The sequence below is a fragment of the Lepidochelys kempii genome, chromosome 13, assembly GCF_965140285.1.
Source record: "Lepidochelys kempii isolate rLepKem1 chromosome 13, rLepKem1.hap1, whole genome shotgun sequence".
Lineage (NCBI taxonomy): Eukaryota > Metazoa > Chordata > Testudines > Cheloniidae > Lepidochelys > Lepidochelys kempii.
In genome coordinates this window covers 18539538-18553647 of record NC_136392.1, presented here as the reverse complement: position 1 = coordinate 18553647, position 14110 = coordinate 18539538, and the positions used below count along the sequence as shown (strand labels likewise).

Here is a 14110-nt window from a genome sequence, read left to right as displayed (position 1 = left end):
TTAAATCTTTAAAATTGGCAATTTTTACATAGCATATATTTATTTTCATGGGTCATTTGGAAATGAAGCTGCCAGCTGACTCAATAAATTAGTTGTGAGTGCTACAGTAGGAAGTAAAAGAAAATGAACATAAGTGGAAACTATCCATTTTCTATATGCAATTCAGTTTAAAAATGTGGGGTGCTAGTTTCTCACACTGGATTTACACAGAGATGATTCCAGTGACGTTGCCCTTGATTACATTGGTGTAAACGTGAGAATAATGCCAGTGAATCCTGTAAAGGAAGTCTATAACTGAATATATATTATGTGACTTCTGCTTTTCAGTACTTGAGATGTTTAAAAAAATCTTCGGGAAGTTGGGGAGGAAGTGCCATCAAACAACTTGAGTTACATGTACATACAATAGCCAAAGCTGATTCTTTAAAATGTTCCGTACAGGCAGACCCCTATGCCTGAACGGAGACCCATTTGGTCTTCAAATGTTACTACTTATCACAATTTAAAACACTATTTGAAAGTGTTCAACTGTGTTTAAATATATCTGAATAGATGCTTTCATAATCAACAGCAGTTGAATTTAGGCCGTGATCCTGCAACTGCTCTGCCTGGGCTGGCTCCTTATTGAAGTCAGTGGTGCTCTTGGTAGGCACAGGGGCCTTGTAAAGCTCTTCAGGGAAGGACTGTGTATTTCTGTACAGTGTCTAGCACATTTTGGGAACTACTGCAATATAAATAATGTTGATTATTCATAGGGCGGTTTTTCAATAATCATTCGAACATCTTAAAAAATGTTTTACATTTCTTAGTGACCACTTACTAAAGGTCGATGCAAACTAAACACTTTATTGCCATTGGAGTTTTCTGTACCATATATGAAGACAACTGCTATGTAGCTTATATATACATGTGCTCTTTAAATCTCTGAGAATTATGGAACACCTGTATGGTGAGGTTATCATCTAGCAAACTAACATAGATCTATTTTGTTCAAACGGTGTGATTCAGGGACAAATTTTCAAAGAAAGGTAGCCATGCAATTACCCTGCAAAAGATGTGCCTAATTTGCACATGTGGTTACTGTGATTTGTGTGCACAAATTATCAATTAGGTGCACTGGTATTGGCATGTACAATTATAATAATTGTGACTATGAAATAAAGTCATGCCCGTAGTGCTTTGCTTTACCATTCAAACTTTTGAGACTAATGCAGAGAAGTCTCTCAAATTTGAGATGCTAAAAATATTTGCATTCAGGTGAATTTTTTGTGTATCTACTTTTTCCCTGAGGTTTTGCTTTCCCAAAACCAACAAAGCAAAATGCATTAACTAAATAGTTGAATGATGTCTGAAGAATTCTTTGGAAGTCAGCATTAAGTCCTGAAATGTCATAACTGAACTAAAGCATTTGAGTGTATATGTTGCTAAGGGTTGTTAAGACTTGTGAGGGGCTAAATGGAAAGTTAAAGGATGAACAATGTGAGAGTAGTATTGTTTGTTTTTTCCTCTTAGATGAGTGGAGACTTGGATAATTTGGATGCAATACTGGGTGATCTGACTAGTTCTGATTTTTACAATAATGCTGTGTCTACAAATGGGAGTAATCTTGGAACTAAGCAAACATCATTTCAAGGAAATGCCCCATTGGGTAAGAAAGTTCACTTAATTCCACTTTTCTGTAAAGTTAGGGGTTATTGTGTGATTTGCTTTCAATGTAATGTACATTTAACTCCTTCTTTGCTTGGTGAATGTTTTGTTTCTGATTTGCTAGGAAATCAGTCTACAGGAATAAGTCATGTGCAGGGCTAGTTATCCATTGGTAGATTGTATTTATATAATTAGCATGAAGAAGTATTATGAAATATCAGAGGACAATGAAAATCCCTTTTCAGCCAGCATCTGATTTATACTAAATTATAAAAATTGATACAGAGCTGTGTATCTGAATTGTGGGCCCTGCCAATGGCATGTCCAGACTCTAGCATTACAAAGAGCGGCTTCAAGAACTTTGTGTTCCCTACAAATGTTGAGCAAAGTTAACTTCTCTTCACTTACCATCTTATGGTCCTCCTTGCACTTCTCTAATGTTGCACTCTAGAAATCCACATATCAAAGACAGTGGGAAAATATATTGTTATGAATTGGGGCAATTGCAGATTAAAAGAAGCTTGCAGAAGGCCAGGGAAAGACTGAAGGATGAGTGGCAAGCTTCTGATTTGCCACTGCGCTACCCAGATACCTTCAGGCCTGCACCATCTAATGAATACTCCAAATTTTATTTCTAAAGGGCTGACCACCCCTACCAGTAGGGGGAGTGGGAGGGAAGGTTAATGTTACTTGTGGGATGACATCATTACCACCATCGCTGTGTTCTATATCTGTCTCAATGCATAGATACTATAGTGATAAGCACATTACAAAAGCTTAAAACAGATATCTCCTGGCAAGTAAGTTTACTCCTATGGCTAGTAGATGTCTAGTATATTTTTCAAGCTCTCCTGAGGAGTGTCAGAGATGACCAAATTTCATACTGGAGGTGGACCTTGTGGGTCTTTCTGTTTGCTTTGAGGCAATAATTCGTGCATTTCAATGTATGTAACTGGTATATATATCATGGGCAAACCAAAGAGTAGGAACCAGTATGGGTTTTGATAGAGCAAGTTGGTTCCAGGTATTACACAGTAGGATAAGGGTGTGTTAGCAAAAGAGATGTAACCTGAATGTGAATAAGGCTGGAGAGCCCAATGGGATTAAGATGCTTGAGAGAATTGTAACTTTCTAAGGGTGAAGAATAGAACCTTGCTTACAGTTAAGATTATTACGAAAGGTGAATTGTACACTTACTTTGGAAGGACAGTACTTTCCAGACACACACCAAGTTTTGTGAGAATATACGATGTATAAAATAAGAACTGAAGACCAACACCAATATATCAAGAGGCATGCACAGTGATCATGAAATTGTAATACAGTATATGCCAGGAGAACACCTAGACAAAGAGTCCTAGATAGTAGTTTAAAATGTTTGATCATATTACACTTAGGGTCCAAGAACTTGTTTGTCTGGAGAAAGTTCAACTAACCGTATTTTCCAGTCATGGCTCATCTGCAGGGACAAATGCCTAAATAAAAATAACTATTCATGGCTTGTTAAATGTGTAGTGTAGTTGCTCAAAAATAGATATAACTTGTATAAATCATCAGTAGGACATTCTGTTTCTTGTTTAAAGAGGTACAGTTGAAAACATCTTTTAATTCTTTAACAGGTATGAGAAGTCCCCAGTCTGTGCAGACTACCCGTCCTCCTTTCAACAGAGCCATGTCTTTAGACAGCCCTATACCTGTGGGTTCAAGCCCTCCAGTGAGGAGTGTCAATGCATTCTCCATGTTACAAAAGCAAAACATGATGGGTGGGAATCCAAGAATGATTGAGAACCAGGAAAATTTTGGATCAAACATGGGTTTGTTGATTACATACAAAGAGATCTCATTATAATTGAAAATATTGTAAAATTTTATGTGTTTGAAATTAGTTAAAATGTGAATATATAAGAATGAGGCATGTTAATCTTTAACATTTACCATCTAAATCATTAAACTGATTTTAAGTAACTATTATTGCCCATAGCTGGAGTTATTAGGTTATAGTTATATCTAGTCATCTGTTCTACTGGGACTTTGTTTTAGCTGAATTATTAAAAAAAAAAACTGTTTTGAAATACTGAAGTGTCTTTTTAATGTGTGGTTGACCAGATCAGTTTGTGAGAGCAGCCAGTCAAAAAATTTAATATTCTTAATTTTGGCTAAATTAATATACTTGTAAGAAGTAATGAAGCCTGCCATGGCCAGATTTAATAGGAGTTCAGTAATCTGTTCTCTGCTCATTGGCTGTTGTCAGTGTAATTAGGGAGAAAATAGAAATGGTTCCAATAACAAAACTTATCATAAGTTCTATAGGAGAAATAATCTTTTATATACTCTTCATTGTACTAGGTGGACCCAACAGAAATATGGCTATGAATCAGCATTCAGCAGGAGACTGGGTTTTGCCAAGCTCAAAGGTTAACAGACTGGAACCTACAAATTCTGGTTCAATGGTGAGACCAGGACCAGATTATAACCCATCGCTTCCCAGACCTACAGTGGGTGGCTCCATGCCTGGTTTGCCCATCCGGTCAAATAGCATAACTGGTACAAGACCAATGCTACAACAGCAAATGATTCATATGAGTAAGTTCTTTACATTTGTATAAACCTATTTAATAAAATGCATAGTTGTTTGTTGATCAGGTACTGAAATTAAAAGGATCTTTATTCTGAATGCCAGGATTTACATTCAAAGACAGTTAATTCCTTGAGGCAAGCTCCATATTTCCTCTTGTGCTTGGAAAGTGCCAGGCACACTGTAGGAAGTTCCTTAATCTTAATGAATAATTTCAGACTAAGGAATTCCATATTAGTTAAATTAATTAATTCATTTGTCCATATGTTTGCTTATATTTCCAATTGGAGGTGTTGTTTTTCCTATCACGCAAAAAAAAAAAAAAAAGAGTTCATATATTGATAATCTAGCTCTATATTCTTGTTGGAGATGGCTTCTACATATTCCCGCCGGTGAAATGCAAAGTTCTAGGAACTGCTCTATAGTTAGCTGCAGGTGTAGGGACTCTGTATCAGGAGTTTTAGGAAATCTAGGTTAAAACAAACTACTATTTTAATTAGTAATAGTTATTGGTTTTACTAAAAAAAAAAAAGAGGAGTCCTTGTGGCACCTTAGAGACTAACAAATTTATTTGGGCGTTTATTTATTTGTTAGTCTCTAAGGTGCCACAAGGACTCCTCGTTGTTTTTGCTGACGCAGCCTAACACAGCTACCACTCTGAAATTGGTTTTACTAGTATGTAGATAGCTTTTCAGGTTATCAAAGGTAATTGTAAAAAGCTTTTTTTTTTTTAAATTTTCTGCACTATCATGCACTTAAGTTCTTGGACCTACTATGGCTATTTTCGAGGGTGTCATGTCTCATATAGCACCTAAAGACCTATACGAGAAAGACCAGATTTAAATGGTGATCTCATGCCCTTTTGTCATCCTAAAACTAGCTGATCCAAGAAGAAATCATAAACAGTGTTCAGAAGATGCTTCTTTAAACTTGACCCATATTGGTTCTTAACCACTTGGTACCTGATCCTCTCATCGCTGTTTCCCACAGGGCAGAATTGCCCTGCATTTGCATCCAGATTTTTTATCAAAAGTAGTGTCTGAGTTTCATGTGAACAAGACTATTAATGCCCTTTTTTTCTTTTTAAAACATGATGCTCATATGACAGAAACTAAGCTTCATGCCCAAAATGTTAAGTGTGCCTTAAGTTTTAATTAAGATAGAACTCAACCATTAAAGAAAACTTCCATGATTTTTGTAGCATTTTGGGGTCAGTGTAAAGGAAATGCCATTTCCACATTGCACCTCTCAAAGTCAATTGGACTGGACCCTCAAACTTGCTATACTTCAGCGAGGGTTAGTACCCAAGGGTCTGAGGGCTCACACCACCAGGGCTAAGGCAGGATCAGTGGCATTTCTCTAACATTTCCATCATAGAAACGTACTGCCTGAAGTTTTGTGTGCACCTTTTTTTCAGCCCTACTGTCTCAGCTTGACATTGGGATGTGATGCTCAATTTGGGAGGACAGTTCTGCAGTTCTTGTTTAATTAGAACATCTTGCTGGAAATTGTATTTCTAGTGAATTCTTGTAAGTGGAAATATGCAGAATACTGCGGAGTTTTGGGAAAAGTATTGCTTGTTGGGACAGCACAAATGCCCCCACACTGCACTGTGTGTTTGGAGATGTTAAATGGTGATGTGATTTCCCCAGCCGTCTCAGTTCTTTCTGTTAAAAACCAGAATTCGATGAGAGTAGAACTTCTGGTAAGAGGGAAAGGTGAATGGGTAAGGCAGAAGCAACACACTCAAATAACCAGTTGCTGATAAGTAACTTATTTTGTACTTGTCTTTGGAATGTCACGTGTTCATGTCACTATTACAGTGCATGATTGATAGTGTCCTGACTTCATTGGCAAGAAGAGCGGGTTGGATAAAAATTGGTTTGTTTTTTAAATAAAAAAAGTTTTTTAATTTAAATCAGTTTTTAATTTAAATTGAATACAGGTTATTGCAATAAAATCTAAACTATTCAAAATTAAATTTGAAATTATGACAATCTATGTTAAGGCCTAAACTTTTATAATATATTAAAATTTAAATTAATTATATGAGTAATATTAAGCAGTACTTGTTTGTTGCCAAGTTTTAAAGAAAGTCAAACCACTGAGCTGGTGGAAGTCACAGTGTGGTGGAACCAGAATTTGTTGATGTGCTAAACCAGCTTTTGACAGCAGTAGCCTCTTCTACAGATGCAGAGAAAATATCTTCTTAATTTCAGTTTATTCAACTAGTTCAGTTCAATATTAGCTCAAAGTTAAGAAGCGAAATGTGAGTTGCAAAAGCAGGAAAGCTTGTTATCCTTTTCCTCTTCCAATCTATTAATAAAATCTGGGTCTGAGAGGATGAGGTCTACTAGTTCTAAAATCTTGAAGGTCATGGTAACTATAAACAATCAGTTTAGTTCACTATCTACAAACAATGCTTCCTTTGGTTAATTAATCAGTTTTAAACGCCAAACATATTTTCTCATGTATCAGCATATTTAAGGTAGTTTTATTTAACTAATAAAAATACCATTTTAAAATGCTGTTTTTTTTTCATGTTTAATTGAACTTTAATTTTCATCCAAATAGAGCTTGACACAAATCACAAGTAAAAAATTAATATTTTAGTAAATAAATGACTAATTCACCATTTTCTACCATAATAAAAGTGTAAACATTAAAAATCTGAATAAATGTAAATTAAGCTAGATAATTGCTTACATAAATGTGCTTAGATATAGTGTATTCTCCTGGTTAGCAAGAAGTAGCACCAAATTTAGTGTAAAGGCTAGATTTAGTTGCAAATCAACATGTTTTAATGGTTACCAACCAGTGACAGTTAACATTTCTTTAGGAAAATAACTAAAAAATTCAAATGCAAAATGAGATTAAAATTGATTATTTAAAATAAGGTTTCCTGCTTGCTGATTTAAATCATGAATAAAATGGGGATTTAAATCTTTGATTTAAATGAACCCACCCTGAAAAATCACTTTTGAATTTTATAAGGTTACTGCATTCTTATTGTTCCTATTTGGGACTGATTTTAGAAATCAAAATCCTATCATGTAGAGAGCAATAGCTCTAGTCCTTCATATCGTGTGTGTGTGTGTACGTGTGTACATGCTGTTTAAAGTATTTAGTTCTAATTAGACTGTTAACATATTGAAGTTACCAGCATAACACACAATCTGTAGAATCACAAACTTTTATTTCCCATGTAAAGCAGGATGTTAAATTTTACCTTTGTTTTCAAAAAATAAAAAAATTAATTTTACTTCACAGGGCCTACTGAGATTAATATGGGTATGGGAGGTAATCCTTACGGGCAACCAGGACCATCTAACCAGCCAGGATCATGGCCTGACAGCATGCTCTCCATGGAGCAAGGACCTCGAGGGTCACAAAACAGGTAGGGTTTAGAATGGCTGACGAAAGCTGCATACATTGAATATGACTAATCACTGCTACAAGAAGAGTTTAAAAATTGGAATAGTATTTGTTCTGTTATATGACTTTCTGAACCCATTAAGTGCTTGCAGAGCCCTTTGTTCCATGAGCAGTGGGCACCAGCTGACACAGAAGATTCATCAAAAAATGGGCCTGTGCCCTAACAGAACACTAACACCACCACCAATATGGCTTACAGCCGATGTTAAAATAACCTGGTTTAACAGCTTTGAGGATAATTTTAAGCTGTGTTTTAATTGTTTTAAATACATTTTTATAAACACATACATGTATATAATATGAAAATATATGGCAGTGCCACATAAGTTCCTAGAAGTGAACTTTGAAAGTTCTTTTCTAACTCTGAAAATTTCTCATCTCTCTTGCTATCATGGATTCGTAAACTGATAATAGTTGGATTTGATAGGTCTTTTCCATTTTAGTGCATGCATTAATGGACTTGGGAGTAAAGACTTCAGGCTTGTCTACATTAGCAGTTCATGGCAAGCTAGGCTGTAAATCTACCGTGCTCTAGCTTACTACCTCAGCTTGCCATGAACTATGTATTTGTGTAGACAAGCCGTTAGTTTTTGTTTCCAGCTCTGCTACTGGGACATTGCCTGTATCTGTTAACCTTTATGCCTTAGTTTACCCTTCTGTAATATGGGTAATACTTACCCATTTCTGTAAAGTTGTTTGCTCTCTGCAGGTGATATATGCCACATGTTTTTATAATTAATGGTTTTAAACTTGTTGCTTTATAGACAATTAGTTAGAAGTTCTTTGGATGATTTCTTATGTCCACCTCCTAACATGGAAGGCCAGAGTGATGAAAGGGCTCTTTTAGATCAGCTGCACACGTTGCTGAGTAACACAGATGTCACAGGACTGGAGGAAATTGACAGAGCATTAGGAATTCCTGATCTTGTAAATCAAGTAAGTAACCAAGAGGTTTTTAACCATTTATTTTCCTGCTTTCTGTATGATCTTGGTACTTGGAAAGTGACTAAAAAAAAGCATAACATCTCAACCTTTTAAAATCTGCTTCATGAATCCCTCTTTGATGAAAAATACTAACCAGTATTCCTTAAACATTATACCAAAATAACTTGTTTTATGTTTTTCAAAAAATATTACACGTAAGAAGGTGCCATTTTAGCATAACAGACATGGATATATTCCAATTCCTGACTACTTACAATATTAACACAAACAATTATATATTACTATTTATTCCTGTTAGCACTGCAGAAGTAGCACAGCTGTGGGAGAGTGAATTGGATTCTTGTGATTCATGCATCATCTACAGAGTTCAGATTGGAGAATACTTTAGTGGCAATGATGTGCAAGTACAAAAGAACTCAGTATGGCTTTCAGATCCCAGACTGAGTTTGCATGGCTGGCTGTTAAAAATATAAAAAATATTTTTAAAAATCTTGTAGAATGAGCACACTTGATCTGGAAATCATTCAGAAACAGAACCCTGTACTGTCCTTTTTACAAAGTCGTTTTTCAAAGCAAAATTACACTTTAAACTACAAAGGCACAGGCATCGACTTTCCAAAGTGCTGGGAGGTGGGGGTTCAAACCCTGGCTCTGCCCCAGGGCCTGCCCCCACTCCACCTCTGCCCTGCTTCTTCCCACACAGTTCCGCCCCCTCCCCGAATGCACTGCGTTCTTGCTCCTTTCCCTTCAGCCTCCTCCACGGTGCGCAACAGTTGATTGTGGTGGGCGGAAGATGCAGCGCTGATCCGCGGGGCCTGCTGGCGGGTGGGAGGCACTGGGGTTGTGGGGGAGCTAGTATGGGGCTGGAGCAGCCATGGAGTCAGCACCTATGACAAAAGGAGCAGCCTTTGTAACTATTCTGTGTGTTGGGCTCTTCAAAAGTGTTTTGAAAAGTCATTTTTTATTAACTATAATCATCACTTCAGACAGATAAGACTGCAGGAAGTGAAAACCAAGGCAAATAGCATTCTACAAATGCCACATTTTCTGTTCAACAATGATCACAGTCTTTTTTGCTGGATCATTTGATGTATTAATTTTATGATTACTTCAGCATTTACTACTTGTGATATATTCTTTGTCTGTTAAAGGGGCAAACTTTGGAACCGAAGCAAGATTCATTTCAAGGTCCGGAATCTGCAGTTATGATTGACCAGAAGCCTCCATTATATGGTCAGCCCTATCAGGGGCAAGGGGCAGCAATGCCAGGGGGTTTTACTAACATGCAGGGACAACAACAATCCTTTAATTCAATGATGAATCAGATGAGCCAACAGAGTAATTTTCCGCTGCAAAGTATGCATCCTAGAGCAAGTGTAATGAGACCCCGAACCAATACACCAAAGCAGCTCAGAATGCAACTCCAGCAGAGGCTTCAGGGGCAGCAGGTAATCATTGCTTTTGTGCTTTCACTTTTGTCTTATTCCAAAAGATAGAAAACTTTGTTGCAGTGGAGAGAGAGGTATAGTGAATTATATTGCTTCAGAAGAATAAAGGGAACATAGAAATTGCCATATCCGTTCACATGAGAGTTGTCTAGTCAAACATCCTGTCTGACAGTGGCCAGTACCGGATACTTTAGACTCTAGAAGAAAGTGCAAGAACCTCAATTTGGTCAACGATGGAATAAGTTGCCTATAGGAGATGTCTCTTCCTAGAACCTCCCAGTTAGAGGTTGGTTTGGCCCTGCAGTACAAAGGCTTATATTACATCCACATTTTTGTTCTTTTAAAAATAATCCTATTTAATATAACTCTGGATGATCTCATTATCCATGCAAATGTCCAATCTTTATTCAGAGTCTTGTTAAGCACTTGGCCCCAGTGAGTTCCGCAGTAAATATATCTGGGTTTTGTTTTTTAAGGCATAAATACCTTTTTAACTTTAACTTTTATTGTTTCAAAACAATGACTTCACAAATATTAAAATGTGCTATTATCTACCAGTCACTCCCTCTATGAATAGAGGTATTCAGATATCACTTGATCTGATTGTGTTAAATAAAATATAAGTGAATGGTGGTGGTACTTTTTTAAAGTATTGTTTGTTCTCCCTTATGAATCTGATCCATTTTAGATACCCTGATGTTATGGTGATAGGCACAGTATAAGAAACTAGATAGATTTTAACACTGTGCCGAAGAAGTGCTGGTTTAAAAAGGTTATCTGTTGTCTCACCGTTTTGATTTAAATTGAAATATTCTGTTAAGAAATGTAATTTGTATGCCTCAGTCGAGTAAAACCTTTATTATCCATAAGTCATTGGGGAACCCTGACTATGTTTTGAATAACAAAAGTATCTGATAGCAGATGAAATTTTTATTGTAATAAATGTAAAGGGTTGTGACCAAGTTCTGGATAATAGGGAGTGTAAGATGATAGAGGCTGGGAGAATTAATGTAGTGGTTTATACTATAAAAGAGTGTAGTATTCAGCACTTCCCACCCTATACCTTTCTTCTTGGCTGTGCCATGACATTGAATCAGGCTATGGCTTTATGGAGCAACTGTCATGTCTTTTTATAATAGTAGCTTTAACAGTATCCACCCTTGAAACAGAGTTGAAACCTGTAGTTAATTATATTTTGGAACTTAAGAGTATAAGCGTTGGTCTACTATACTGTGCTTCAAATAAGTTTGGTTATAAAATATTTTATGAGATAGTAAAGCCTTTTAATGCCAGGCCACTTAATCTGAATGTGTGAATAACAACTGTTCATGTTCAAGTTTAAAGATTAAGCTTTTATGTATCTAACTAGGTAAAAACACTAATCTCTGGATTCTAGATGGAAAAAAAAATTACATTTGCAGAAAGGTGGTTTCTTTTTCTTTTTCCCCCCACATAAACAGTTTAGCTGTTATTTGGTTTGGTTGTTGTAGCCTGGTGTTTTTGAAGATTCCTATTTGAAGCAGATTAATACAGCCCACTTACACACTGTTAATCGTCTTTCCCTAAGTTTTTGAATCAGACCCGTCAAGCACTTGAGATGAAAATGGAAAACCCAGGTACTGGTGGTGCCCCAGTCATGAGGCCAGTCATGCAGACACAAGTGGGGTCACAGGTGAGTAATCATCGCACTCACCCTTCTGAAATAGCATGTTGTAAAACAGCAGGGAACAAACATGTCAAACACACGAATTATAGAATTCAGGCCTTCTCTCATAGTTCCACAGGGTATATTTATTTTCTTTGGTGGCTCAAGAATGATCCTCCTTATCAAGTGGGTATAACCCCCACAATTCTGAAATTGCAGACTTGTGGGCACTGGTACCTGTGGTCTGTTATGATATGCTACAGTTGCAGAGTGTAAGTAGTATTTTACCCATACGAAATGAGTGGTAAGAAAAGAACATCCTGCATTAGCTTTTAGCATGAATAAGATAGTTTAATACAAACTTAACACTGCTGGCTGGCTTTCATTAATGTGAATTCCATTGCTAGCCCTTGATGTGCTGGGTCCTGTGGGTACAAAATATTTACATGGATTGATTCTCTGGCATGCCTTTAATTTTACTTGTTAAATATCATCCAATACATTTTTTTTTGTTTGTTTGTGGGGTAGCAGCAAGGTTTTCTTAATGCTCAGATGGTGGCTCAGCGCAACAGGGAGCTAATAAGTCATCATATCAGACAGCAGAGGATGGCAATGATGATACAGCAGCAACAGCAACAACCTCAGACCTTCAGTCCACCACCAAATGTGACTGCCTCAGGAAGCATGGACAGTTCTCTGGCAGGTCCCCCAATGGCTCAAGTTCCTTCACAGCAATTCCCATATCCGCCTAATTATGGTACTGATGCTAACATTTCAACTCTGTCTCTCCCTCACTCCATTTTCCCTTTCTTCCATTTATCTCATCTACCTAAATATTCCAGATCACAGTGAGGCTTGGGATAAAAAATTCTTATAAGTGGGTGGGTGGGTGGATGAGGGGTTTTCAGAGATCCTGAACACGCTGTGTAACCAAATATTATTAAATGGAACTCTCTCTGTCAGAGTGCAGGGAGGCTATACAATTATTTATCCATAGTTGAACATTTATTTCCCATACTAGCCATGATTTCATCAAATATACATGCAAGTCATTTCTATTTGTGAAGATACAGTATAAACAATGAGAACCCAAGAATTTACATTATCATTGTTTGGTTATTTTCCAGTATCTATACAATTGTTATGCAAAGCTTTCTGGCTGCTGCTTCCAGAATTTGCCATATGCTGCCCATAATAAAAATGGCTGCTTCAGCTTCCCCTTCCTGCAGATATATTAAAGCTAGTGAAAGTTAAAGGAAATGGAGAGGATTAGGATGGCTAAACCTTTGTTGGTTATAGACAGTCTAAGCACAGTGATCTCCAGTATACAGAGTGCAGGGATGAGAGGAGAGTGTAGGGAAAGCTGTTAACCTGTGTAGCTTGTTTCCATCCTGGGGTAAAAAATTCCTTAGAATTTTTGTTTTAGGTTTCAGCATTTATTCAGCCCAGGAAATGGTTATTACCATATAAAATAATAAAAAATTAAAACACTGTTAAATGTGCTGCCAATGAGCTTCCTGTTTGTTTACTATATAATTAGTTTATCGATATATTGTTTCCTGATGTAACAGATTCTATTACTTTTCCTCCCCTCCCCCCTTTCTGTTTTGATAACTTTCTTGCCTGGATCATTCCATACTGTCATGATTTCCATAGAGCTGTTCAGTAGTTCATTCATAGAAAGCAATGAATATTTATTTGAATTCATGCAGCATCTATATGTACCTACTATCTGGCTTCCGTCAAAATCCAGTTTTGACAGAGAAAAGTCATTATTGTGAATCCAGATACATAATCCCAAGTAAATTCCCTAACCTGTTTGCTACAGAACACTACAGCAATTTATGTGACTAGCGTTCTGCAGCATTCTCTTAAATGCAGATATTTTATTAGAATATGAGACATTCCTGATACAATTAAATGATTAAATTACCAAGATGGATATTGCATATTATATTAACTCCTTATTTGTTAGCTAATTTGTCTCATACACACCTATGATACTGTATACCAAGGAGGAAAATATCTTCTGTTTTTTTTCACACATGAATTATGAGGAAAATGTAAATAGCTCCTATTTCAAGTATTGGAGGAAAAACTTTTGAAACACTGCTGAAAACTTAAGGAAAACCAAAAATATCTTGTTATAAATCATTTTGCTGATATAACCTATATGTGTCTTTGCCCTTCCCTTTTGCAATATTACTGAGACTATTTGCAAAAACAGGATTTTATTGCTAAAATGTTTGTTTGCTCATGCTGCTTATTTGTCACATTGAGTTATAATTTGATATCACAGCTAGTTGCTGTGGAAAGAATTCTGAGTTCAGATGGGCAATAAGCTGCAGAAGCGAATGAAGTTTTAAATGTGCATGTGAGCACATACAAATCTAATGTGCATGTAAGGGAAATGCA

The 14110-nt window shown here is 36.5% G+C and overlaps 2 protein-coding genes across 17 annotated transcripts in view; one reads left to right on the top strand and one right to left on the bottom strand.

Moving 5' to 3' along the window:
• The window catches only part of NCOA3 (nuclear receptor coactivator 3), a 170185-nt gene that overhangs the window by 146759 nt on the left and 9316 nt on the right, over window positions 1-14110 (top strand). For 15 of the 16 annotated variants that reach the window (XM_078848171.1, XM_078848167.1, XM_078848168.1 and 12 more), the window contains 8 exons: window positions 1513-1648; window positions 3267-3461; window positions 3994-4230; window positions 7493-7619; window positions 8422-8593; window positions 9754-10050; window positions 11618-11722; window positions 12224-12452. In XM_078848171.1, the coding sequence (XP_078704297.1) occupies window positions 1513-1648; window positions 3267-3461; window positions 3994-4230; window positions 7493-7619; window positions 8422-8593; window positions 9754-10050; window positions 11618-11722; window positions 12224-12452 (1498 nt within the window). The remainder of the gene's footprint in view (window positions 1-1512; window positions 1649-3266; window positions 3462-3993; window positions 4231-7492; window positions 7620-8421; window positions 8594-9753; window positions 10051-11617; window positions 11723-12223; window positions 12453-14110) is intronic. The other variant, XM_078848172.1, reaches the window with a different exon arrangement.
• The window catches only part of SULF2 (sulfatase 2), a 248316-nt gene continuing 246274 nt past the window's right edge, over window positions 12069-14110 (bottom strand). The window contains exon 21 of the mRNA XM_078848175.1: window positions 12069-12120. Coding sequence (XP_078704301.1) covers window positions 12099-12120 — 22 coding nt within the window. The 3' untranslated portion in view covers window positions 12069-12098. The remainder of the gene's footprint in view (window positions 12121-14110) is intronic.